The 26640-nt window shown below is 54.5% G+C and overlaps 1 protein-coding gene across 1 annotated transcript in view; it reads right to left on the minus strand.

Annotated features, from left to right (window-relative positions):
* SLC13A4 (solute carrier family 13 member 4) overlaps positions 1-25683 on the minus strand; it is a 37622-nt gene extending 11939 nt beyond the window's left edge. The window contains exons 1-9 of the mRNA XM_070071338.1: positions 25440-25683; positions 21032-21160; positions 9514-9650; positions 7895-8067; positions 7475-7529; positions 4965-5004; positions 4190-4270; positions 3047-3231; positions 1601-1720 (exon numbers count right to left, since the gene is read on the minus strand). Of these exons, the coding sequence (XP_069927439.1) occupies positions 1601-1720; positions 3047-3231; positions 4190-4270; positions 4965-5004; positions 7475-7529; positions 7895-8067; positions 9514-9650; positions 21032-21160; positions 25440-25538 (1019 nt within the window). The 5' untranslated portion in view covers positions 25539-25683. The remainder of the gene's footprint in view (positions 1-1600; positions 1721-3046; positions 3232-4189; positions 4271-4964; positions 5005-7474; positions 7530-7894; positions 8068-9513; positions 9651-21031; positions 21161-25439) is intronic.
* Between the last annotated feature and the right edge of the window lie 957 nt (positions 25684-26640).

Below are 26640 nucleotides of genomic sequence, written 5' to 3' on the forward strand. Positions count from 1 at the left end.
GTAGCTGGGCCTCAGACTGACATGCCAGCACGGGAGACAGGACTCCCAGCAGTGGCCTCACCCACTGCACCACAGCGCCCACCAGCTGCAAGTGAGTTTACACATGTTTGTCATGTACGTAAGTAAAAGCGTGCGTGCAAGGTGGCGTGTCTGGATGTCTGTGTGCCTTCCACACACACACACACACACACACACACACACATCTCCTGTGTGTGTGTAGTTTTTGAGAGACAAAGCTTATTGCAAGGGAAAGAGGGTGTTTTATACCAGTAATACTTGGTTTACGGAAGTAGGCACCCATCGTTGGTTTTACACCACTTTGTGAGTAAAAGGATAAGTCATCTCAGACACCGATCCTGGACCAGTGGAGTGCTGAATTCTATGGACTAATAATAGCTGAATTCTATGGACTAGTAGAAAAAAAATCATATGTAACTTCTTAGATTTGGAGTAGACCGATGGTCAAGAAAAAAAGATTTGCTACTCAGATCAGTATTGGAAATAATACTGCCAGGAAAGTCAGACTTGTTGTTTTGAAGGATCTGTGCATATTCTGTAGACACTACTAGGTGGAATCACTCCTGTCTGTGAAATTACACCTAAGGCATACTCTGCGTGGAGTTGGAATCACTAGGTGTGCTCTGAGAGACGTGCAGGAACACTGACCACTCAGAGTTTTCCTAAGTTGCAGAGATCTACCCATTTAGTTGGAATTAAGAACTTTTCAGGGCACTGGCATTGTGGTACACAGGGTTAAGCTGCTGCCTGAGATGCCGGGACCCCGCGAAGGCACTGGTTCGAGTCCCAGCATCTCTGCTTCTGATCCAGCTCCCTACTAATGTCCTGGGAAAGCAGCAGAGGATGGCCCCAGTACCTGGTTCCCTGCTACTCATGTGGGAGACCTGGATGGAGTTCTAGGTTCCTGGCTTCAGCCTGGCCCAGCCCCTGCTGTTTTTAGCCATTTAGGGAGTGAACCTACAGATGGAAGATCTCTGTCTCTGTCTTTGTCTCTCTCTCTTTCTCTCTGCCTCCATCTCTCTAAATAAATAAATACAATCTTCAAAAAATTATTTAAAACAAAAAAGCATACTTCGAGAGTAGGCACTTAGCCTGCTGGTTAAGACACATCCCCCATGGGAGTGACTGCATCTGACTCCCAGCTCCAGGTCCTGATGCCGGCTTCTTGCTCATGCGGAGCCTTGGGGGCAGCAGGTGATGGATGGCTCAAGTAACTGGGTTCCTGCCACTCAGGAGGGAGACCCAGATTGTGTTCCTGGCTCCTGGATGTGACCCTGGCCCAGCTCTGGTCATTGGGGCCATCTGGGGAGTGAACCAGTGAGTGGGAGCTCTCTATCTACTTCTCTCTGTCTCTCTGCCTCTCAAATAGTAAGAGAGAGAGAGAGAGAATTTCACTGTGGCGTTGAGAGTGAAGTGCCAAGGCCGGGAACGTTCATAGAGGATCCAGACAGGCAGTGCCTGACTCCCTGGTTAAGCGCACGGCACACTCCCGGGGGCACCGCCCGTAGCTGCTTGGCAGGCCCCCCCTCCCCGGCGCAGGGTCCCCCGGTTTGTGCGGCCTCCGCGGGGCCTTGGCACTCACTTGCAGCCCAGGAACAGCCAGTGCATCCAGAACCAGCTGACCACCAACATGATGAGGGATATCGGGAAGCTGAAGAGGAACCAGGTGCCGAAGTTCACCACGTCTGCAGCCGGATACTGGCTGCGGGGAGACCAGGTCGGCGGTGAGCAAAGGGCCGACTTCCCTCTGACATTTTGGGGGTAGAAAACTAAATGCTCTCTAAGAAGACAGGCGGTGGGGCTCTGGGAGAGATCATGGCCCCCCACTTTAGAAACCCCTTCCCCCTCCCCCCGCCCGCCTTTACCGTCAGCTCTGTTTCTTTCCCGCATTGCACTCTTCGCTCACTGAAATCTCACTTCTTTCTCCACCACTTGACGGATTCCTCCTGCCCAGGTCACCGGGGACCTCTGTGTTGCCCAGTCTCATGGCTACATTTGCATCCCCCCTCCTTTTTTTTTTTTTTTTTTTTTTTTTTGCATCATCATTACTAACGTCACATATTGTAGCCACTCTGTCCCCAAACACTCTCCTCCCTTGGTGGGATGACATCAGCTTTCTTTTCCTGTCTGATGCCGTTTGTGTAGCCTGCTTTAGATCTGCGTGCTTGATCTACGCCCCCTGCGCTGTCCATTCTAGTCTCATTCCTATGGCCTCCATGACCAAGCGTAAAATGAAAATAGGGAACCCTGGCTCGAAGATGGTGAAGAATATGCAGCCAGGGAAGCTGAGCATACTGGCCCGGGCACACAGGACCTATGCCTTCCCCCTAAATCCTCTAGGGATCCAGCCTGTACCTCCCGCTGGACCTCTCAACCCGCATGCCAAGTTCCCATCCCCCATCCTTGCCCTCTGTTCCCCCAGGCCGGGGAAGCTGGGAGCCTGGGGGCCGGACTGGGTTTTCCCCTCCATCGGGCCCTTTCTCATCCTCCCGAGACCTCCAGGTCTGACGGGACCACCGCCTCCCCCCTTGCCCTCCCCCGGCCACCGCCTTGCCCTGTGGGGCTGCCAAGGCTGTGCCCCGGGCAACAGCAGCCGTGTCCTAAGCTGTCCTCCTGCTGCCTGCTCTGCCCTCTCCACTTCAGTCCCCATTTCTTCATCCAGAATGAGTTTTCAAAACTATAAATCTGATCACTTCACTGCCTGCTTAGAATTCTTTAAAGGCTTCTCACAGCCTTTCGGATGAGGTCCAACTTCCTTCGTGGGCTGTGCCAAGCCCTTTGGGATACGCCCATCCACTTGCCAGGCCTCCTTTGGCCCTGTCTGCTTTTCTTGTGTGCGCCCCAGGCCCCCCTACACGGCGTCCCCTGCAGCCGGGGTGGGCTCCCCCTGCATTCCTGCGGTCACACTGTGCTGTACGTGACCCGGCCAGCCGGGGACAGGGGCTGTGCAGGAGCCCCGGGAGCCGGGTCAGTTCCTGAGACACAGTGGGCGGTTCGTGAGTGTGTGTTGACTGAGCGGATTACTGACTTGTTGAAGTGTTCCAGGAAGATGAGGCTGGTGGAGGTGCCGATGATGGTGGTGAGGCCGCCGATGGTCGCCGCGTAGGAGATGCTCAGGGAGAGGCACTTGCAGACCATTTGGTCATGCTGGGACCTGTACTTCCGGCTCAGCTCCTGGTTCCTGGTGTTGGGGGCCCGGGCTGGGGGCTTTCCCTGCCAAAGAAAAGCTGGTGAGAGTCTCAAACCCAGCGTGGACTCGCACGGTGAATGTCAGTAGGTGAGGTTACAAGAAAACCAGTGGGGAAGGGTCACCCGGCTCCAGAGCCCCTAACCACTGCCCCCTCTTCCCAGGAGGGCCAAAGCAAGGCTGGCTGCTTCCAAACATCTCTCAAAGATCCATGCACCATCACAGCTGGAAGAGCCCTTGTTATGTGGTCCGGTGGCACTTTGCACAGAACCCTGATACATAAACCGTAAGTATAGCATTTGATTGGTGGAAACCGGGCAGTCACTTTCTTTTCTTTTCTTTTCTTTCTTTTCTTTTTTTTTCTTTTTCTTTTTTTTTTTTTTTTTTTTTTTGACAGGCAGAGTGGATAGTGAGAGAGAGAGAGAGAGAGAGAAAGGTCTTCCTTTGCCGTTGGTTCACCCTCCAATGGCCGCCGCGGCCGGTGCACCGCGCTGATCCGATGGCAGGAGCTAGGTACTTCTGGTCTCCCATGGGGTGCAGGGCCCAAGCACCTGGGCCATCCTCCACTGCACTCCCTGGCCACAGCAGAGAGCTGGCCTGGAAGAGGGGCAACCGGGACAGAATCCGGCGCCCCGACCGGGACTAGAACCCGGTGTGCCGGCGCCGCTAGGCGGAGGATTAGCCTAGTGAGCCGCAGTGCCGGCCACGGGCAGTCACTTTCATGTGGTCAGAGATTCGGATCTACACCAGCCCTGTCTTTCATAGGGAAGAGAGCGGGACTCAGGCACTGGAGGCCGCACCAAAGTCAAGTGAGCTGGATGCTTTCTCCCCAGGCCACCCCCGGGCCGGACACGGAGGTGCACAGAGACTGCCGTGGCCTGGTGACAGCTCACCAGCCTGATGCCCTCACAGAGCCAAGCCCAAGACCCTTGGAAACACGAGGCGTTTCAAGTCCAGAGAACGGCCCAGGAGCAGTGCTCGTACCTGGGCTGCGGGCTGCCGCTGGCTCCGGTGCGGGTTGGCTGTTTTGGCGGTGTTGGTCACTGTGGGCACTCCGTTCACGTTCTGTTGGAACAAAGCCCATTTTCCTGTTAGGAACAGGAGTGGATGAGCCAGGGAAAACCTGCCCTGGGGGCTCTCTGTGGACTGCCTCCGTCGTCACAGCTTCCCACGCAGCCTCTGAGCCCGGCAGGACGTGACTGGCCTTACAGAGAGCTCACCTCCTGCGACTCCACTCGCTAATGAGGAACCCTTCATTTTTGTTCAACACTAAGAAAATGGCGGGGAAAACTCTCCACGCCAATGTCCACTGCTGGCCTGGCCTGGGACACCCCTCAAGGAGAGACGTGGCGCTCCGTGGGGAGGGGGTAAATTCAAGCAGATGTGTGTGGGTGGGCTTTGTGGTCCCCCATGTGTGGCTTCCTCCTAATAAGATTTTTCTGCATGGATTCCTCCCCGACCGGCATCCTAAGGCTGAGTGTGTGGCTCCGGGAAGTGTGGCTGGCCACACCTTGGGTTTGCGTGAAAAATGACTGAGGTGTACTTTCTGTGGCTAAATGCTGTGCTTGGGCTGGAGTCTGGAGCTAACCCAGGCTTTGCCACCTGACTGATCCTTGTTGTGTGCAGGCCGTGGTGAGCGCCTGCCACCCCGACATCCACGCAGGCCGTGGGACACGCTGCCCGGCATCCTGCCCCCCCCCCCAGTTGTCTTGAGGGACTTCTAAGTGACCCCAAAGTATGCAAGAACCTGGTGCCATACCTTGTGGTGCATCAGTGAAATGAAGTCTGCAGTCGACGAGCTGGAACGAAACACAGACCATGGGAGGTGTGCCACAGGCGCTCTCCCCCCACGCTGGGCAGCTGGCGGGAGGGACCCAGTGTCTGGCCTACGGAGAAGACTCGGCCCCCAGGTCTCCCTCACCGTCTGAGAGGCCGTGGGATTCGTGGAGCCAAGGGCCTGATTCCTCCCACGGGAAGCTAACAGTACTCCTGCTGGCGGACATGGGGTCCTTGTGGGGTACCTGCACTTAAACATGGTTTTTTTTCTTTTTAAGTGGATGACCTCCTTTGACTCTGATTTGCTCTCTTGGGTTATTTATCTTCTATTTATTTGAAAGGCACAGAGAGAGAAAGAGAGAGCGAGGAGAGAGAGATTTTCTAATTGCTGGTTCACTCCCCAAAGGCCTGAAACAACTGGGGCTGGGCCAGGCTGAAGCCAGGAGCTGGAACTCAGTCTAGATCTCCCGTGCGCTTGGTAGGGACCCAAGTACTTGAGCCCTCACTTGCTACCTCCCAGGTATGCACCAGCAGGAGGCTGGAACTGAGTCAGGACTTGAAGAGGAGCATCTACTGGTGCACCAAGCACACAGCCCTACACGTCCACTCTAACCCTCAGGACACTGCGATCCTTGTAACAGACCCACAGCACAGCCAGCGCTACCTCCATGTTCACCATTACCGGAACCAGCTTCTAAGTGACGGACAGACAGGAGCCGTCTCTGGCTGGCTGCGGAGCCTGTGCCCAGACCACAAACCCCCAGGCTGAGTCCAGGAATAGAAATGAGTGCCATGTTTATCTGAGGCAGCACGAGAGGGAAAGGCCTGGCCTTACCCAGGGAAAGGCAAGTAGGAATGAGGAGATGGGGGTGGTGGTGGTTATGACCAGGTGAGGGCAGTCGGCTGCACACACGGAGTCCCTCCCACACCTGTTGGCCGGCGCCTGCCCTGAGAACACACTTACTGCTCAGCGAGTGTCTCTGGGCTGTCCCAGCTGTGAGGACCGTGGGTGCGAGTGGCTCACCCACCATGAAGGCACAGGAGAGCGTTGGATGCACACCTGCAGGACATGGCGTCCTGTGGCCATCCCCTGTCCCCGGATGCTCTCGGGGAAGGACGGGAGGTGGTAGGGTTTCGAGGAAAACATCATTTGGAGAATATGCCGTGACGTGTCCCTGGCTACTTCCTAAATGGGCCCAAGAGGGAGGCAGGGGCCCAGGTGGCCCTGCGGGGCGGGGGGTACCAGTCAGGAGGGTGCCATCCTCACGGCGTGACGAGCAGCCCTGCCCCCGCCACACAGAGGGGCACTCCAGCTTTTGCTTTGGGGTTGGGGGCACATAGTTCTGTGTGGAAAGGAAAAGGCGAGAAGCAGGTGCGGTGCTGCCAGAGGCCGGAGTGCGGCGCACAGGGACACGGGGACGGGAGCAGCCCGTGCACTCTGCAACAGGCTGGTGTGTCCGCTCTCCCGGGGGCTGGGCTGGCCCTGGAGGGGTGAGGGAGGAGGCGGGGCGGGACCAGCTGGGAAAGGCCCTGCCCAAGAGGCAGAGGGGCTGTCGGGAAGTGGGCCTCCAGGGCAGAGCCCAAGCAGGAGCCGAGTGGCCTGCTTCTGGGCCTGGGGCTATGCAGAGGCCCTGAGGGCAAAGCTGGCCCTGGCCCTGTGAGAAAGCACCAGCCAGTCCCTCCCTGTCTCTGTGTCTTCCCGCGGAGGCGGGCACTGCTCCATGACAGCGAGAACCACACACGGAGGGACAGAGAGCAAGGCGGGGCCCTCGGTGCCTCTGCACCTGTTCCACTGCTGATCTCGCTCCACGCGAGTTCTCCAGTTTTTAAAGAAAAGGGCCGACTGGAAACCTGGTCTCCGTCACAGAGCCAGTGTCTGCATGGATAGCGTTCACCATGGCATCCCGGGAAGTCACATTTCGACTCAGAATCTCCACCCGAGCCAGCTGCTCCCGGATTTACCTCTCAGGATGTCTGAGACGAGTTCGCCCTTTCCAGCTTCCGCCACGGCCACCTCTCACGAGCTGCCCCTAATCCCTGCCTGTCACCTCCCCTCTCCTTTGCCATGGCTAACGGGACCAGGCTAGTAAGGCTGAATCTGGTATCTAGCAAACAGCCTGCGGGTGTCCCAGCGCTTCTAATGGAATCTACTCCATGTTTCTCGATGCATACACGTGTCGGTCTCGTCAGAGGGGCAGTTCAGGTGAACTCCTACTGGGTAGCTGTATGGACAACTCCCGTATGAGATTCGGCGTGGTCTTTCACTGTCGTCATTACAGTACCCTGTGGTTAAGGGGGCCGCCCAAGACCCAGCCAGCGCTCCTAGGGATGGAGAGGAGGTCGGGGCGGGGGGGGGGGGGGTGTGTGCAGCACGACAGGGGGCTTGGGCTACACAGCCAGAAGAGCTGTTCGGGCACTCAGGGCCCACCCCGCCCCCCGGCCTCTCCAGTGCACCCCGGGAGGTGTGGTCTGGGAGGAGACAGTCATACTCACTCTTCATTGACAAAGATGAGTTCCAGCGAAGGTTGGCTGTTGTTCACGTCAAGACCTAAGAAGCAAGGAAGACAGGGAGGTGCTGTGTGGAGGCTGGAGCTGCCGCTGTGGGTGGGAGAGGGGCTCGGGGTGGGGCTGCAGGCGTGGCGCGTGACAGTTCTTCCCCCCACCCCCGCTCTGCAGGTGCGGCAGGGCTCACGGACACGGGCGGGCCCCAGGGTTCTGTAGGGACCCCTGAGCGTGTGGCGGCAAGGAGCAGAGGGAGGGGGCCAGGAAGAGCTGGGGCTGGGTCCAAGGGCTGGGGTGGGAGGGGAGGGCAGGGAAGAGGAGGGGAGGAGCTTAGGGGAGGAGGCCCTGGGCAGGGAGACCCCGAGGGGAGGCTGGGGGAGCAAAGGGGAGGTGAACTCCAGCAAACTGTACTGATGGGCTCGGCCTCTTCGGCGCTGCCGCTGCCTGCCGCCAGCTGCTCCTCGTCAGCACTGACCAGCTCCTGCAGCACGGCGTCCACGATGGGCATCACCATGGCGGTGGTGGAGGTGTTGGACAGCCACATGGACAGCAGCGTGGTGCAGCACATGAAGCAGAGTAGCAGCCTGCGGGCAGGAGGCGCGGGGCGGCGGTGGGCAGAGGGCGGAGGGCGGGCTCCCGAGGGCCCACCCCGCGGTGACTCTGGGACCGAAATCGGGCCTTGATGTCTTTCTGGGTGCCACTCAGAGCTGCACTGCTCGGCACAGAGTATGCATGAAATCGGGGTTTGTTGAATGAATGAATGAATTGCACGTCCTGGGCTAGTGACTGCAGTCAGAAAGAAGCCCTTCCGTAGGCAATGGATTCACTCTGGCCAGGTCACAGGACACGGGGTTACTGGTGGCTCAGTGGATCAGTGTACAGATGAGGGGTCCCGTTCCCATAGGATAAGCCACATAACGAGCACCCGTGTTTAGCACGTCAGGTGAAATCCTCGACTTTGCACAACCTGGGCACCAGGCCTGATGGTGTTTACTCTCAGGCTGACAGCAACAAGACTTTGCTGTCCTGCAATGCACCACGGGGGCTGGGAACTTGCTGGCTGACGTCGTAAACAGGGGACAGTGGAAGTGTTTCCACTGACGATGGCACCCAGAGGGTTTACAGAGCCAGGGTTCCAATGCGATGTGCAGATGCCATTGCAGGCCGAGGACTGTTGCCAACGAGGGCGCTGAATTAAACTCGGCAGCTCCACCTGACAGTGTGGGAGACAGGACCGTGGTGTTTTTTTTTTTTTTTTTTTTTTTTTTGACAGGCAGAGTGGACAGTGAGAGACAGAGAGAAAAGTCTTCCTTTGCCGTTGGTTCACCTTCCAATGGCCGCCGCGGCCAGCGCACTGCGGCCGGCACACCGCGCTGATCCGATGGCAGGAGCCAGGTGCTTCTCCTGGTCTCCCATGGGGTGCAGGGCCCAAGCACTTGGGCCATCCTCCACTGCACTCCCGGGCCACAGCAGAGAGCTGGCCTGGAAGAGGGGCAACCAGGACAAAATCTGGCGCCCCGACCGGGACTAGAACCCGGTGTGCCGGTGCCGCAAGGCGGAGGATTAGCCTAGTGAGCTGCGGCGCCGGCCAGGACCGTGCTTTTCCCACTGCGCCATCCACACTGACAAGGGGTCTTCCGAAAGCTCACAGAAAACGTGTATTAGGAAAAAACCATGCATGGATTTCAAAAAGCTTTTGCACTCAAATGAACTAATCTTTTAATTCCATTTTCCACAAGCATTTTTGAAATCCCCTTGTGTGCTGGGACCTGCTGCCTTGCATGCTAAGTTGTCAGGTAATTCTTTAGACCATGCCGGTAAGGACACCAAGGTCACTGCCTTCCATGGTCACTGACCCTCTCACTTTAAGAGAAGACGGGGCCGCACGGCGCTGGGGTCATCCCATCCCCATTGGTAGAAAAAGAGGCTGGGGTGGACATGCCACTGTGACCCAAGGCCGGCCCCCATCCCTGCGGCACACAGGGCGCTGTAGGGGTGAACCCCAGCCCAGCACCCCGAGAGCGACTCACATGCCCGGCTTGGCTCCGGCCATCAGGACCATGCGCAGAGCAATGCGCTTGTGCAGGTTCCACTTCTCCACGGCCGCCGCCACGCAGATGACGCCCACCAGCAGCAGCGTGGTGTTCTTGAAGTACTCTGCCGCCACCTGAGGGGAGGCCAGGGGCACTCAGCCCCACCCCCACCCCACCCCCACCCAGGCCAGGCCCAGGGGCTGGAAGAAGGAAGCAGGGAAGTGCGGATTAGTGCAGTAGCTGGCTGGCAGAACATCCATCCACCGAGTGCCTGCCGAGGCAGGCCCTAGGCTAGGAATTTTGCAAATTAATTTTATTTAATCCAGCCAGTAACTCCATAGGGTAGACATTCAGAGAGAGAGAGAGAGACAGAGAGAGAGAGAGAGATCGACCGACCGATCATAATGACAAGGGCAGGGCAGGGCAGGGGCTACATCTAAGAGCCAGGAACTCAACCCAGGTCTTTCAGAGGGGTGGGAGGAACCCAATCACTTGAGCCATCACTGCTGCCTCCCAGGGTCTGCGTTAGCAGGAAGCTGGAGTCAGGAGCCGGAGCCGGAAATTGAACCCAGGCACGCGGATGTGGGACATAGGCGTCCCAATGGGTAGGCCAAATGCCCACTCCTTTTCCACTTTTAAAAATATAAATTGTGGAATTCAAGTCTGATATGAATATGATTTTAAAGAATAAACATGAATACTTTTAAATTGATGTTTAAAAATTATTTAAATAACCCTAGGCTTATCTTCCATTTCTCATTTTTATTGTTTTTAGAAAAACTTATTTGCATTTCTAATAGAAAATTAGTATGTTTTCAGTATAAAAAACTGAATACAAAATTACCCTTAATCCTACTAGTGTTGATACCTTAGTGTTATTTCCTTCAATTATTCTTTTTTCCTATGTCCATAAAAATATTTAAGTGGATTTATACAATAAGCATGGTTTTATGTGTTGCCTTTTTAAAATTTAACATCATACTCTGATTATTTTCTTATGGATAAATGTATTTGGAAAATGCAAATGTATTGGGAAAATGTACCGTAGAATTTATTGGGTAATTTTCCTTTTGTTGAATATTTTTTTTTACTATTACAAATGTAGCAAAGACAACTTTTCTTCATAAATCTTTTTCCTTGTCTAAATGTGTTTATTTCCATAGAGGTAGAGTTATTAAGATGTTTTTATAACATCTTAAATATTAAAATTTTTAAAGAAATTTAATAAATAATTCCAAAGGTCCAAGGAATTCCAACAATTGAAAACAGTACCAGGGATACTCTTACATCGTCTGTCTCCACATGTCCCTGGGTCTTTACATCACACACATCTTGGCCTTTACCTTGAAATATTTCAGCGTACAGACCCGAAGACTAATGATGTTCCTCTTACAACCCACAGCAGCAGCTAGAAACCTCCTTCCACATTTCCCCCCACAATTGTTTCCTGTTGCTGCTGCTTATATGTGTAGCTCCCTTCTCTTGGAACTAAATTTTTAAAAAACGATTTTAGTTTTTTGAATGGTAGAGTGACAGAGAGAGAGGGACACACACACACACACACACACAGAGAGAAAAATCTGCCATACACTGGTTTACTCTCCAAGTGGCTGCAACAGCCGGGGCTGGGCCAGGAGGCAGCCAGGAGCTGGGTGCTCTATCCAGGCTCCCGCGTGGGAGGCAGGAGCCCAGGGACCTGAGCCATCTTTTGCTGCTTTCCCAGGCACAGCAGCAGGGCTGCTGGGACTCAGATTGGCACCCTGATATTGGACACTAACGTACAAGCAGTGGCTTATCCCCCTGCGACTCAACGCAGTCCCTGTTGGTCAAGGGCCTTTCTGTATCACCTGGCACTAGAAGATCAGGGTGCAAAAGGCGCTCAGTGAATACTTGTCTCCTCTGTGAGCCTCGCTCTGCATCAGGGGGGCCATGGCATAAACTGAGAGGAAAAGATACGAGACAGCTTCTAACCTTAAAATCCTCTAAAAGTGAGAAAACGAGAAATGCTTAACTGCTGGAGAAATAAAAAGTGAACAGCGAAGGACATTGAGAGGAAGTGAAACACATGGCGTCTGACGTCCGCAATACCCTCACAGACGTCCTGCTGTTGGATCTGGCGCCTGAGCCAACAGCAACTACTATGTAACTGCACTGGGCAGATGGAAGGAGACGGAACGGGCCCGTGAGAGAACAGCGTCTCCACCCGCCACGGGGAGAGGTGTGCTCACAACGTGTAGACGGGGTGCGTCAGGAACCGGCGTCACACAGCGTGGGGGGCTTCGTGCCCCTCCAAGGGCAGGAAAGGACCCCTGTTCTGTGGACAGTTCTAACTGGGGCAGAGGCCTCCTGGGAGGGGTGGTGATCATGGGGAGGGTGCTGCCCCCTAGTGGGAGGTAGGAGAACCACTGGGTGACCCAGGACATGTGGCCCCTTGGGAATCTTTTTTTTTTTTCCCTCTTACTTAAACATTTTTATTTATTTTAATTTATCTGAAGGCGAGAGAGAGATCTTCCATCCAATGGTTCACTTCCCAAATGCCTGCCACAGGTAGGGTTGGGCCAGGCACCCAGGCACCCAGGCACCCAGAACTCAATCCAGGTCTTCCATTGTGGGTGGCAGGGACCCGAGTACTTGAGCCATCATCTGCTGCCCTCTTGGGTGCACATTAGCAGGTGGCTGGAATCGGAAGCAGAGTCAGGACTCAATCTATGAACTCTGATATGGGAGCAGGTGTTCACAGTCCCTAAGTGGCATCTTAACAGCTGTACCAAATGTCTGCCCCCAAATCCCTGCCCCCACCAAGCTTCTAAATTGACAGGCATCTGCTTGACAGGCAGAGAGTGATCCAAGTAACCTGCCACAGTTAGGTCTGGGCCATGCTGTAGCCAGGACCCTGGAGTCCATCTGGGTCTCCCACGTGGGTGGCAGAGGCCCAAGACTTAGGCCATCATCTAGCGCCTCCCAGGCTCATTAGCAGGAAGCTGGATCAGAAGCGGAGCAGCCAGGAGTCCAACAGGCAGTTCGCTGCAGCTGCCTAATCCAATGCACCTCAATGCTCGCCCCCTCTGTGACACTTTTAAGGAGTCAGTGCTACTAGAATGCCTTCCCCAGGGGACGGAGCAACAACAGTGTCTGCCTGTCTGGGACCTGCTGTTCTGGAACTAGGAAGGTTCAGTGCCCCAAGGGTAGGGTGGGGCTCCTTTCTCTGGATTCCTCCCCATGGGAGAGAAAAGGCACCCATGAGGTAAGAGAGCCTTCCACCCACCAGGCCTTTTGCATTCACTTTCTCCCTTGAGCTGCAGGACAGTCCTAGGAGGCAGGTGCTCTTAGCATCTCACTTCTCGGGTGAGGAAACCCAGAGAGGTTAAGGAGCCTTTCCAAGGTCCCAGGGCAGGTGCAGAGGCGCGATGCAGCCCAGTTTCATTTGAATCCAGGTGGGTCACCTGGAAACCATGCATCCGGCTCAGCTCTGGGGGGTGGGGGTGGGAGGTGGTCCCTGGTCTTCCAAACACATGGGCTGGCGCCCATTTCCGGTGCATAGTCCTGACACTGGTGCTAAATGGCCAGGCCTGGGCCACTCTAAGGCCCGGCTTCCTGAGATGTTGGCTATGTGCTGTGTTCTCATTAGGGGTTTGGTGGGCTTAGGTCTACTCATAAGCCCCCTGGACCCTTGTAAGTGATGCCGTGTAACGGGGCTCAGTGTGAGGTCTGTGAGTACAGAGGCAGCGAGGTAAAGCAGGCAGGAGTGGGGACTCCAGGATCAGCCAAGACTTGGCTGGGAGACCCAGCCTCTCTGGACATCATTCTCCTCATCTAAAAAAATGCAAAGGTTGTGTGAGTCTCTACTCTGTAAGATTACTGCAAAGATTAAGTGACATACGCAAACCAGCTGTGGTGGCCGGCTGAACGGACAGTCAGGATTCCTGGTGATTCTTCCCATTGCTAAGTGCTCCATGCAAAGGCTGGCCTGGCCCGAGGCCATGTGCACGCAGAGTGTCTCCTGCACAGAGCAAAACCACCGCACTGCCTTTTCACTCTTCCAAATGAAAATATGCCAGTGTTTCAAGTGGCAGTAGTGGTGCCACGGAGCTCACCTAACCCAGTGTGCCATGGTCTTAAGTAAAATAATGCAAGTAGGCTCTGAGGACAGTGCCTGGCACATAGCAGGTGCTCAATCAATGTTATCTTAAAGAAAGCAAAGCTTAAATGATGCAAGAGGGAACAAAGGACAAACATTCCTCCAAATTTTCTTAAGCAAAAGGTGACCGTATTGAGAGAGCTTGCCCAGCCCCTGCTGACAGCAACACAGGCCAGTGTGGTCAAGTCGCTGACTGGTTCATCGCGAGAGAAGGGCAGTGATCCCCGGGAGAGGTGAGTTCTCAACAGTACCACTTTCTTGGACACGGAATTATCTCATTCCTTCTTATCCACAGGTTCACTTTCTGAGGTTTCAGAGACCTGCAGTCAACTGTGGTCCAAAAATATTATATGGAAAGTTCCAGAAATGAACAATTCACAAGTTTTAAATGATGTACCATCCAGGACAGCGTAAACTCTAGTCCCCACGAGGAAGGTACTTCTACTGCCTCACTTTTCAGATCAGCAAGTGGCAGTCAGGAGAGGTCACACGAGCTGCTCAAGACTAGTTAGTAAGAACGCCAGATCTGAAACTCAGTTCTACCCTCCTCCACGCTCGGACCTGCCCCCCTCTGTCTGTATTTCCACTCTGTTTGCTCGTGTTGGGGCCAAGAATCCCTGTCCCTTCTCTGAGCCAGAGAGCTGCAGGATGCACGCCCCTGACTGCGTCTGACCTGCTGACGTGGGCGTCGGTGGCATCAGGCAGGTCCCTCAGGAACCAGCGCTGCTACACCAAGCAGTTGGGGGAAAGCGGGGTGCAGCCCCCTGGGAGACACTGGCAATGGACCTTGGGCAATGGACATATGTGCAGGCTTTTCTGGTTCCTCTGAACAATTTTGCAGCGAAATCCCCTGGACCACTGGGGTGGACACCTGGGTCAACTCCCTCTCAGCACCGAGCCAGGCCCTGCTGGGGCTGGAGCCGCACACCATGCCCCTGCAGCCAGTGAGTAAGCAGTGGGGCCAGGCGATGTGCCTGCCTCTCCACCTTTCCCTGGGGCAGGAATGTGGTTTCTGGGGGGGCTCAGACACCCTTCTCGTGGCCTGATTTGCATTCCTGAACACAGAGGCTTTCAAATCCTGTCCACTGCCGGGACCACTTCAGGGGCTACTGCAGGAAGGGGGGTGTTGAGGTAGCCAGCGCTCTGGGCCCCCATTCCCAGTTAGAGTCCAGCTTGCCCTTCCGTCTGTTTTCAACATCAAGTCTTCCATCAAGATCTGATTGAAAGAAAAGGCTTTGTGGCTTAGAAATAATTCTTTACCAACTCTACACTGGGGCTGTCTACAGTGGAGACCCAGAAGCCAGTCCAGCCCCTGCATGTGGGTGACACTGATTCGTACCTCCCTCTCTGCCTCAGTTTCTTCTCTGAGGCTGGGGGAGGCTGAGGCAGGGGCTGGGATTTGAACCTGGGGCAACGGGGCTGCTGGTCCAACAGTGGCAGGAGCTTGGTCTCACGGTGAGATCTGTAGGTTCCTACATAAGCCCCGGGCATGGAACTCAGCCCTGGGCTGTGTCTGGATGCCTGGGCTCAGCCCACAGCCCCACGGCTTGCAGGCGGGAGAAGGGTCAGCTCCCATAGTGAGCGGAGGCCAGAAAAGCAGAGCGGGGAGTGGACTCTGAAATGGCCTTGGTTTAGACAAACAGAGAAAGCCCGGGGTCTAGGCAGTGGGCAGGGGTCCAGCAGGTCAGCAGGGGCAGGAGCCTGCAGGGAAGCAGATGCCGGACATGGACTCCAGCTCATGTGGCTCTGAGGCCGTTTGTTATCCCAGCGGGAGCTGCCTCTGCTCTCCCTTGCCCTGGCAGGAGCTAGAATCTGAATGAGACTGGCCTGCAGGCCTGCGGTGCAGGGCCACTGAGACAGCTGGTGGGGCCCCGGGTGAGTGTGACTGTGTGTGTGCATGCACACACGTGTGCACATAAAAGAGAAAGGGAACACCGGTAATTGCTACCGGAAGTAGTTCCTGATCCTGGCTTCCTGGAGAGCCACCCCACGCCCCAGCATTCAAACCAAGCTCCTCCCTCTGCCGCAGAGCCCTTTGGCCCCCACTTCTACGCCCTCCTATAGGAAATGTTAGCTAACTTGATTGACAAGGGCATTGTGCCCAAGCAATAATCATGTGATCAATACATTCGGAGGGGCTTAGAGGACGACAGAATGACAGCAGTGAGAGCCACAGTGGAGCCAAGACAAAATACCAAACTTAAAAACCAGCCTAAACTCCAGCCCAAACAAGCTCTGTGCACCCGCAGACGAAGCGGCGGCTACACACTCACAGGCAGATCACCAGGGGCATCGGAAGTCCAGCCCATCTCCCGAGGCACAGAGTTCATCTCTGACACGGTCCCAGGGCCAGGAGCACCAGGACTGCCTGTGACAAGTCACCCCCTACACCGAGTGGGAGCACCCTTGCACTGCTTTGGCTCTTTGGCTCTGGTTTGACCTTTGAGCCTGGTGCACTGAGAGCTACAGAAGCCAGCAACCACATCCCCTTTAATTCCCTTCTTTCCTCTTATGACTCTTTCCAGACACTGGACATCCTGGCCACCTCTGGGTGAGCTCCAAATGCGGAGTGCAATAGTTTGAACACATGGCTTATTAATTCAGTTGCGGCTGTGGTCTATATAGCCCAGCGGCTAAGAGCTCCTATTTAGGAATCATATAACCTGGGGTTCCAGTCCTGGCTTCGCCACTTCCTAGCTGTGTAATGTTGGGTAAATTACTTAGCCTCGGCCGGCACCGCGGCTCACTAGGCTAATCCTCCGCCTTGCAGCGCCGGCACACCGGGTTCTAGTCCCGGTCGGGGTGCCGGATTCTGTCCCGGCTGCCCCTCTTCCAGGCCAGCCCTCTGCTGTGGCCAGGGAGTGCAGTGGAGGATGGCCCAGGTGCTTGGGCCCTGCACCCCATGGGAGACCAGGAAAAGCACCTGGCTCCTGGCTCCTGCCATCGGATCAGCGCGGTGCGCCGGCCGCAGCGACCATTGGAGGGTGAACCAACGGCAAAGGAAGACCTTTCTCTCTGTCTCTCTCTCTCACTGTCCACTCTGCCTGTCAAAAAAAAAAAAAAAAAAAAATTACTTAGCATCTCTGAACTTCAGCTTCCTAATCTGCAGGATGAAGGCGAGCACAACAGGTCCTTCACAGAGGAGGAAAGTGCACGGTGTGTGTAAATGACCTCCCACAGTGCCTGGCGCATGACAGATCCTCAACCTGCTGGCAGCCACATTAGACTGGGATGACTCACACAGAGCCTGTACTTAGCTGAACGCCAAGAGACTTTTACATGGACTGCTAGCATGAATCACTATTCAGCTTCATTCCGTGTCAGTCCACAGTCTCATCCTGTCAACACGGATCCTGTCACCATGCATTAGCTAGCCATGCACCTGACTCACTGCAAATCTGATAGCGACCTCTTATCTTTGCATCCGAGCTCTCTCCCACTGGATGCCAACAAGTTACCCAAGATTCTTCTGGTTCAGCTCTCCAGCCAGCTCTCGTGTTGTTCGACCGTCCAATCATCTAGCCCACACTGGCTCCCTGAGTGAGGACACATTTTTCTCCTGGAAATGTTGAAGGCTCCAAAGAAAAAGTTAATTTATCGTCAAGAACTTCTATTTAAAAGAGCAGGGAAACCCTTTAAAAGACTGCAGTTAGAAAGTAGTCAGCAGAAAGTCTGGGCACTGGGCCTTTATCTAGGACAGGCCTGCATGGGAAACTGTGCCAGGCCTCCATGAGACCAGAGAGGAGGCTCTCCTGCCAAGGGTCTTTGGAAAGGCCTCAGCAAAGAGGGTGACGGAGTAGGGTTTAAAGGTTGATGGAACTGGGGACACCCTTCCCAGATGGGCGAATGGCCTGCCTTGTGGCAAGGGAGAGGGGGGTTGGTACCTGACCGGGAGATGACTTGAAGCCTGTGAGCCATGCTGATGTAAGGACACAGCATGTGCTGGTGTGGGGACAGCGTGTGCTGGTGTGGGACACAGCGTGTGCTGGTGTGGGACATAGCATGTGCTGGTGTGGGGCATAGCATGTGCTGGTGTGGGACACAGCATGTGCTGGTGTAAGAACACAGCGTGTGCTGGTGTGGGGCATAGCGTGTGCTGGTGTGGGGCATAGCATGTGCTGATGTGGGGCATAGCGTGTGCTGGTGTGGGGACAGCGTGTGCTGGTGTGGGCACAGTGTGTGCTGGTGTGGGCATAGCGTGTGCTGGTGTGGGACACAGCGTGTGCTGATGTGGGGCACAGCGTGTGCTGGTGTGGGGACATAGAGTGTGCGGATGTGAGGCATAGCGTGTGCTGGTGTGGGCACAGCGTGTGCTGGTGTGGGCACAGTGTGTGCTGTTGTGCACACAGTGTGTGCTGATGTGGGGCATAGCATGTGCTGGAGTGGGGGCATAGTGTGTGCTGGAGTGGGGGCACGGATGGTGGGAGAGGTATTTCCTCTGCAAAGTCAACTGGCTACCAAAGGGCTAGAATCCACGTCCTTTACCTTGCGAGCATTTTCCTCTCATCTGAGCTAAGAAGGTCAGCTAAACAGACTAACTTTGGACTAAGCTGCTCTGTGTAGCCCAACTTCTAGACATCATCACCGTCCAAAGCCACCTTGGCGGACAGACGGATTAGGACTTGCACCTCAAGGGACAGAACAAGCCTGCTTACTCCCCCGGTGACAGCAGTGCCTGGTCCCTTCAGACAGTCTTACTTCTTTTCCTCTCACAAAGTCCTCCTGACCTCACAAGCCGCTGCCTCCCCAGGCTCTGCTTACTGGTTTGCCCTTCCTGGCTGTGAGAAGGGGTGGACCTTCAATGGCTGTTGCCTAGCAACATCTCTGTGCAGATTTATGGGCTGACGGGCCCACCCGTAGGATTCCCATGGCAGGCAGCCCTTGGAGAAATAGAGACATCATCCACTTTATGGCTAAGGCATGCTGTTGGCTTTGGGCTTGCCTGGAGTGAAACACAAATGTCAAGTCTCTTAATGAATAGTTATCTCACTGTAAAATATTATTTAGGATTCAGTTATTTCTAAACTTCACCTTTTTTTTTTCTTCACCCTCTACTTTCAACCCCTGTCCTCATTGGCTTTTGAGTTTCGCAATTTTAAAGAGGAACCTGCAGAATGAGTTTGTATACCTCTCCTAGGAAAAGCCATACTTAAGGTTGAGTTTTCTCTTTAGGCATGCACCACACCCCGATATTCCCTATTCCCTTTCTACAAAAGAAGAGGGGGGACACTGGAGATTCTGGTCCCAGGGTAGCTTTCACGCGGGCCCCGGAGGACTGGGACTGTGCCCCCTTCAGGAGTGAAAGCACAACTCAAGAGTTTTTGGGCTTTTATCCTTTTTGGAGCACCTGAGGCTATTGGTCCTCAAGGAAGGAAGGAAAGAAGGAATCCAAGACCGAAATGAACAAAAATCCGGTCAGTTGAGTCCGTCCAGTAGAAAGACAAGTACAATGATTGCCCAATTCTATCTCCAGACTGCCAAAAAATGTTATAGGCATCCCACAGGTGCCACTTCCTTCTCCCTTCCTCACATCAAGGAAGTGAGAGGCCCACCGTTCTCAGTAACAACTCCATGTATTTATAACACCATGATAACACTTCATGAAGTGTTTTCCTTACGCAATAGTAAGCAAGAGCAGAAGCCTTGAAATCTAAGAGGTATGGGTTTGAATCCAGTTCTGCTACTGCCTACCTCGTGATGCAGGACAAGTTTCTTAACTGTTGTCTTTTTCCTCGTCTGCAGCAGGGAAATACTAAGCTACCTTGCAGAGATCGTTGGGGGTGTCAGATAACAAATGTTAACACCGCGGTTTGGGGCCCGATTCTAGGTAGGCATCCAACCATTGGTTCCCTCGCCTCTTTCTGTGCCTCTGCCCTTAACCTCACATCTGCCTCTACTATTCCGTCTTCATCATCAGAAACTGGAGGCAGAGGCCAGGTGCCACAACGGGGCTCGCCAAGTGGAACCAGGTGTTCACAAGCGGGACCCTTGCTCGTCTAGCTGCTGCAGGCTGGCTCTTCTTCTTCTCTATTTGTGATAGGAAGAAATGTTCGCCCTGAGATTGGCCACAGCCTGGGTTGGATATTGCCGATTTCTGAGAATGCCACAGAAAGTGAACAGAGGGGGCAGACTTCGGGTAGACAACAAGCAATCGAAGAAGGAATATGCAGAAATTTGGAGTTGGAGAAGAAGGGACAGAAGTGTTTTTTTTTTTTTTTTTTTTTTTTTTTTAAGAGGGGTAGATAAAAACATTATTAGGATTCAGGAATCACTGTCAACAAACATAGTCAGTGCCTGTTTCTTTTTTTCTTTTTTTTGACAGGCAGAGTTAGACAGTGAGAGAAAGAGAGAGAGAAGAGAGAAAAGTCTTCCTTCCGTAGGTTCACCCCCCAGATGGCTGCTATGGCCGGCACTGTGCCGATCCGAAGCCAGGAGCCAGGTGCTTCCTCCTGGTCTCCCATGCAGGTGCAGGGCCCAAGCACTTGGGCCATCCTCCACTGCACTCCCAGGCCACAGCAGAGAGCTGGACTGGAAGAGGAGCAACCAGGACAGAATCCGGCGCCCCAACCGGGACTAGAACCCGGGGTGCCGGCGCCGCAGGCGGAGGATTAGCCTAGTGAGCTGTGGCGCTGGCCAGTATCTGTTTCATATGGGCTCAGATTTATAACAAGATACCCTAGAAATGGGAGGCCTGGCTCCTGCCTTTCTGTGCTTACAGGCTAAAGGAACACACAAAAGACTGAAGAAATGGGCTGACATTGTGGCACAGTGGGTCAGGCCACCACTTGGGACACCAGCATCCCATATCAAAGTGCCAGTATGAGTCCCAGTTATACTACTTCTTATCCAGCTCTCTGCTAATGCACCCTAGGAGTTCACAGATGCTGGCTTAAGTCCTTGGGCCCTTCCGATCCATGTGGGACACCTGCATGGGGTTCCTGGCTCCTGGTTTCAGCCTGGCCTATCCCTGACTGTTGTGGCCATTTGGGGAGTGGACAGTCTCTCTGGATCTGCCTCTCTCTCTGTCACTCTGCCTTTCAATGAAAGAAATCTTTTTTTTTTTTTTAAGACCGAAAAAGACCGACAATAGCCTAGTTATGGGTGCCAATCATATAGTACCTGAAGGTTTCAGACTGGAGGAGCAGTCAGAAATGCTTAATCAAGGAGTTTCCTGAAAGGGGCAAGTTTTGAGCCGGTTTGAAGGAAATGAGAGTCGTGGGCTGGAGAGAAGGAACTCAGGCCCTACACAGCAGCTGCCAAGGCATCGTCCCAGTGGATTACAAAAGCCCCCTCCTTCTCAAGTGCTCTGTGAATCTCCCTCCACCAGGAGCCCTCTTTCACTGGCCGGGAAGGGACCCAAGCAGGGTGTGGTCTAACCTCGCTGGACCGGAGGACTCCAAAGAACGGGTAGAGGAAGGCAGGCACTAGGGCCGCAGCTCCTAGAGGCACGGCCTCAGACACCCAGTACACAGCCGTCACCATCAGCACGTAAGCACACGCAGCCTCCTGCAAGGGGATGGAAGAAGTGGTTAAGTCACAGGGACGGTCACGGCCACCGAGAATCTCAACAAGCCCTCAGACTCAAACGCGGGCGCTGGGATGCAGCCCTGGGAGTGCCAAGCTGAACTTGGCAGGCGTGTGTGTTGGGCACGTGTTTGGCGTGGGTGGTGTTAGCGCTGTTCCTTGGGGGCTCACGTCTGGCACACAGTTTGCACCAGTACGCAGCGAGGGATCACTGGACTGTGGTCCTATCACAGCTCTGCTGGTTTCTGAAACTGGGGATGGTGGGCACTGATTAACTACAACACCCAGCCCCAAGATCAAAGACTAGGAGAGTGAAGTTCAAAGCTCTAACTTGGACTGGGACACAACATAGCTGTGTCAAGTTGATGGGACAGCAGTGGCTCTTGGGGTAGTTGGAGGTTGGAATCAACGTGTATGATTGGTTGGTATGGGAGTGCTGAGATCAGCAATCCTAAGTTCAGCACCTGTGCATAAGCTATGGGCACGTAGTGACATTAGATGTGTGTTCGGCCAAGGGCAAGTAGAGGAGCAGGAAGTGAGATTTGTATGTAATCCCCGAAGCGGCTCTGCACTCTGCTCTCACAGCCACTGGGCGGGGAGGGGGCGGTCTGGAGTGTGTCTCAGGGGTTCTCCCAGGGGGCCTTGCATCCAGACGCCTTCTCCTGCCTCATCCCAACCAAAGTAGCCCAGGTTTCCTACACGACTTACAGGTACATCAGTCACATAAGTCACAGCCTTCCACATGGATTCTGTTGGCAGAATTTTAAAAGTGTCCTCACTGCTTCAAAAATGAATGAGTGAAGTTAAATCCTCGTGTTTCAGACTACTCACTCAAACAGCTCACTAGCAGTGAACTGTAGCTGGATAAACAGACAAGAACGGACAGACTGTTTCCTGCTTCAGCTTGCATGCTGAGCGCCTCACATGTGGAGTCCCAGCGGACAGCTGGAGGAGCTGCAGGGAGCCTGGTGAGAGGGGAGGGGAGGGGAGGGGAGGGGAGGGGAGGGGAAGGGAGGGCAGCGGTCCTGAGACCTGGGCTCGCATTTGGGATGAGGAAGAAGCACGAACTCCCAGCTCAGTGCCTCTCAGCCTTGGCACTAAGGACATACGGGGGGACATACGGGGCCAGATAATTCCTCGTTGTGGAGGCGGTCCTGGGCAGTGTTACGTGTTTAGTAGAACCTGCCCTGCCTCCCCAGCTGGGACAACCAAACAGGTCTCCAGGCCTTTCCAAATATCCTTTGTGGGGGAGGAGACAACTGGCCCCTGGCTGGGAGCCAGTGCTCTATGCAGGATCTGGGCTCGTTGCATCGTGCCTGATGCCACGGACACCTCCTTCCACAAAGCCCAGGCCTGGAAATTTATCAGCGTTTTCTCCAGCCCGTTCAAGGCACTGGCTGCACAGCCTAGGGGCGCCGAGAGTCCCAAGTCTAACACTCTCATCAGAACCCAGCCCCCCTTCACCTTGGTCTCTGGTTGTGCTGATTGAACGGCTGATTTTTTCCAGTTCTACATGGTCAGGGCTCAGGTCTGACCTCCTGCTTGGAGGCTGGCTGTGGATTAGGAACTGGACAAGTCTTGTTCTATTTATAGCCCCTTGCTTTGAGAACAGGGTCCTCAAACTCTTGCATAAAAGTTACAAAAGGTCAGAGTGGTCAGCAGGGCAGCAGGAGTGATTAACCCGGCTCGGCCTGAGGGGACCTTGCTCCCTCCTGGCAGTCATGGGTTACAGGGCTGGAGCCTGAGGTGGGACGGGGCCCAGGGACTGTTGACTGTAGCTCCCACTGAGATTTCTCCTGGGGTGGAAAGACCAGAGAGCAGATAACACTTTTGGAAGTGCTGATAAGACAACAGAATCAATAGTGAGGGTCACAGAGACAAAAACCAAAAAACTCTGTTTGGAAGAGAACTAAAACTACCCCCAAGGGGTCCAAAGCCCACTGGAGTCTCCCTATTCTTATCTCTTTTCTGGGGAAGACTCAGAATGACGGGGCTTAACTCAACGGGGCAGAGTATCTACCCCTTATGGGGACATCCTTATCGCCTCTTGAAAACCCTTGGTTTTTCTCATGCTGGTCATTGCAGGGCCACAAATTAAGGGGAATTTGGGAAAGCAGAGATAACTCTCATTAGGCACTGGAATAAGTTACGGGAGGAAGTCCCCGGACCCGTCTTCATCTAGCAATGTCGAAAACAGGATAAACCACTATCAGTCTTATCTGGACTCCCCTTCCAACAGGAAAATGGGTGAAAGACGGCCTCAGAGGGTCTTCCCAGCTGTTTCTCACGTAGTTCACCCGTGGAGTTCACACAAACGTCCTCCCACCTCTTCCCAAGCTTCTCAGCATTAAACGGGTGAGCCTGTATATGGACAACTCAACACTCTGCTGAGTTGTTTGGTTGGTTGCGGGAGCCCCGTGCCCCGAACATCCTGCCAAGCAGTGTTGCAGGCACTGCTTGGGACTTCTCTGCTGGGCAATAGTTCTCTTTTATCCACCAGGGAGAATATTCTGGAGCCCCCAAGCCCCTTATTAACGCCACTGGGTTTGGTGAGTATCCGGGCAATGACCTGAGTGTTATCAATTCTCTTTGGCTCCTGTTTGTAAGTAAAGGAGAGCATTCAAAAGTAGTACATCCCTGTGTGGAATGTTCCCTTCCTGTGGCCAATGTGGGCCTGGATCTGCTCCTTTTCCTTGCAGTTGGCTGTGCCAAGGATAGTCTACTAGAAACATCACTGGAAGGGACTTGATGTCCATTTCTTTACTGTCAAAATAACTAGGGAAGGGGCCTTTTAAAAAATTTTAGCTTGGCAGGTCGGGGTGCACCTTGTATCCTGCTGGGGATACTGAAGACGGGTTTAGTTATGGGTGCCCGTCTTGTACTCTTTTTTTTTTTTTTTACTATGATAAGCAGGCCTGGACCTAGGGTTTCAGGGGACTGAAAGAACAGGGGGAAGGGTATTTTGACTCTCCGTCGAGTGCAGCTGTTTCTTGTTGCTCTGAGAAACCACCAGGAGCTCCCGCCCAGCTACCCAGCCACTCTGCCCCAATCTAGCCCAGAGCAAGCGAATCCATCTCGGAATTTCAAATATTAAGTATCAGAATTTGCAGGTTTGATGCCAGGGGTCCAGGATGGATGAGAGACATCCTATGTGTCAGGAATCTGGGTTGTGTCTCCTGCAGGCAGTGGGCAAGGACCCCAAAGATAAGGCGGGTAATGTGTATCTTGTTAGCATTCCCTTAAGTCAACCTGACATTGAATTTAAAAAAAAAAAAAAAAAAGGGAAAACAATCAGGTGCCTTTGGACAAAGTAGAAAATTGACTAGGAAAGAAGTTGGTGGCAATCACTGTTAATTCCAGCGCAGCTGTAATCAGCGTCTCCCTGGCACTCTGGGCTACTTATTCTACTAAAGACTTAAGCCAGCTTGTTTTTGAGAAGAATCTTCTAATCCCCGCTATTTAACGCTTTCACATAACCCTGGTTACCAAGTGACTCGGGAGCCAAGTCGAAGAGGCTTTCTGCCTCTCACAAACACGTTTAGCCTGTCTCAGCTCATTTGTCCTCAAAATCTCCCGGGCAGTGCCAGCTGCGGGGTGGGGGTGTGGGCAAAGCCACACAGGAGGAGGAGACCAGGAGAGGAAGGGGAGCGAGAGGCTGCTGAGGTCGGGGAGCAAGGCCAAGGCCAAGGCGTCGCTCCCTGGCTCTCATGAACCCTGCATAAGACAGGGCCAGAGTCTGGGGTGCGGGGCCTCTCCCGTCGTGCTGGTGGGGTCTCTGTGTCTGCACAGAGAGGAAAACAGAGTGGACAGGAATCAGCCAGGGGCCTCGCGTGCAGGGCCAGGACAACAGCTCGGTTCTGAGTTCCTGGGGAGCACCGGGGGTTCAGCGTTTCCCAACCCCAGGCCCCAGGAGCCCCCACAGCCCCTCTCGGTCCCCCAGCCCGCTCCCAGGAGGGCCTGCGGGCGGCTCTGTTTCCAGCTCCCAGGTTGACCCCGACAAAGCCAGGCTCTCCTACCCGGCCCCCAGCTCCGAGGCCTGGCTGGCCCAGTGCTCTGTGAGGCCCCTGCGCTGACCTCACGCCTGGCCGGGGCCTGGGGTCTGCAGACTCGGGCACGGAGACGGAAGAAGACATCTTTGGCCTTCTCCGGGGGAAACCTTTCCATTGCCTCCAACCCGCAAACCTCCACCTTGGAGCGCCGCTTGCGCCCTTGCGCCCACGCGCCCACGCACACGCCTTGGCCGGGCCCGGGCGGTACTCACGCTGCTGGGGTGCAGGATGGGCAGCGGCAGCAGCAGCAGCGGCACACAGACGACCAGCAGCAGGTTCCGGGCCCGCAGCAGGCCCTGCAGCCAGCCCATGGTGGCCCTGGCTCCTCTCCCGCTCCCCTCAGAGCTGCCCCTTGGCTTCGGGCTGTGCTCGGCGGCACCGGTCCAGAAAGACGTCTTACACCGCTCTTGGCTCCCAAGAGTCCGTCTCTGGCCTCAGGGACAGAGCAGGAGGGCAGTTACACCCCTGGTTTCCACAAAAGCCTGGGCTCCTTGCCTTCGGCGTTAGGTAGGATTGATGAGCATGGTTTTATGGCCGGCGAAAAGGAACTGGGACAGGGTTCTATGCGGGGGCATCGTGGGCTCCTCCTCGCTCGGTCAGTAGTCCGGTGACTCCATTCTGGGTGCCGGCGGAAGCCGTCTCAGGCAGTTACAGTGACACCTCCGCGGCTGCTGCTGGGGCTTGAAGAAGCCATTGAAAAGCTTGGCAAAGTTAAAAACACCAAGAGCTTGTCCTGCTCGCCATCATCTTCCTCCCTCTGCTGGCCTGTTTTGAGGCGCACCTGTCTGCTCTCCTACCTGTGCCCGCCGCGGGTAGGAATGTAGCAGCCCTGGCCCCTAAGACGAGCACAGAGTTTGTCAGACTTTCTGCTGGTCCCTGCCAGAACCTGACACCTTAACTCTTTCCAACTTTCTTTCCTCCCAATTGGTTTCCTACTTAGAATTTGCCTTGAGCCAAGGCCTCCAGAGCAGCAGAAACTCCCCAAGACATTCCTTTTTGTCACAGGACAAAAAAACTTGCTGGAGGCCCACCTTAAACTCCCCTTCACCAATGGGAAGGCAGGACAGGGGCAGTGGCCCCACCCATTGCTCAAAGCCAATCAGCAAGTTGAAAAGAATGAGCCAATATCTCTGCCAGAGGCAGTTCTTGATTGGCCACAGCAGGGGCCTGCTGATTCTGCAGAACCTGGGAGGCTTGCAAAGCTTATTTTTCAGTTTCTCCAGCATCCTGGGGGCTGGAGTGATGACCATCCTGGTAAACACAGTCCCACTGCCCCCAGCGCCGCTTCTTTGCCTCAGGGCATAAGCCTCAGAGCTTTCCCAGCGAAGGCCACCTGCTGACCTGCTTAGGAAGATGATGTACCCAGTGGACGGTGAGGATTTTGCCCACAGAGTACAATATCAAACCTTCCAT

This window comes from Oryctolagus cuniculus, chromosome 3, assembly GCF_964237555.1.
Source record: "Oryctolagus cuniculus chromosome 3, mOryCun1.1, whole genome shotgun sequence".
In the NCBI taxonomy this organism is placed as follows: domain Eukaryota; kingdom Metazoa; phylum Chordata; class Mammalia; order Lagomorpha; family Leporidae; genus Oryctolagus; species Oryctolagus cuniculus.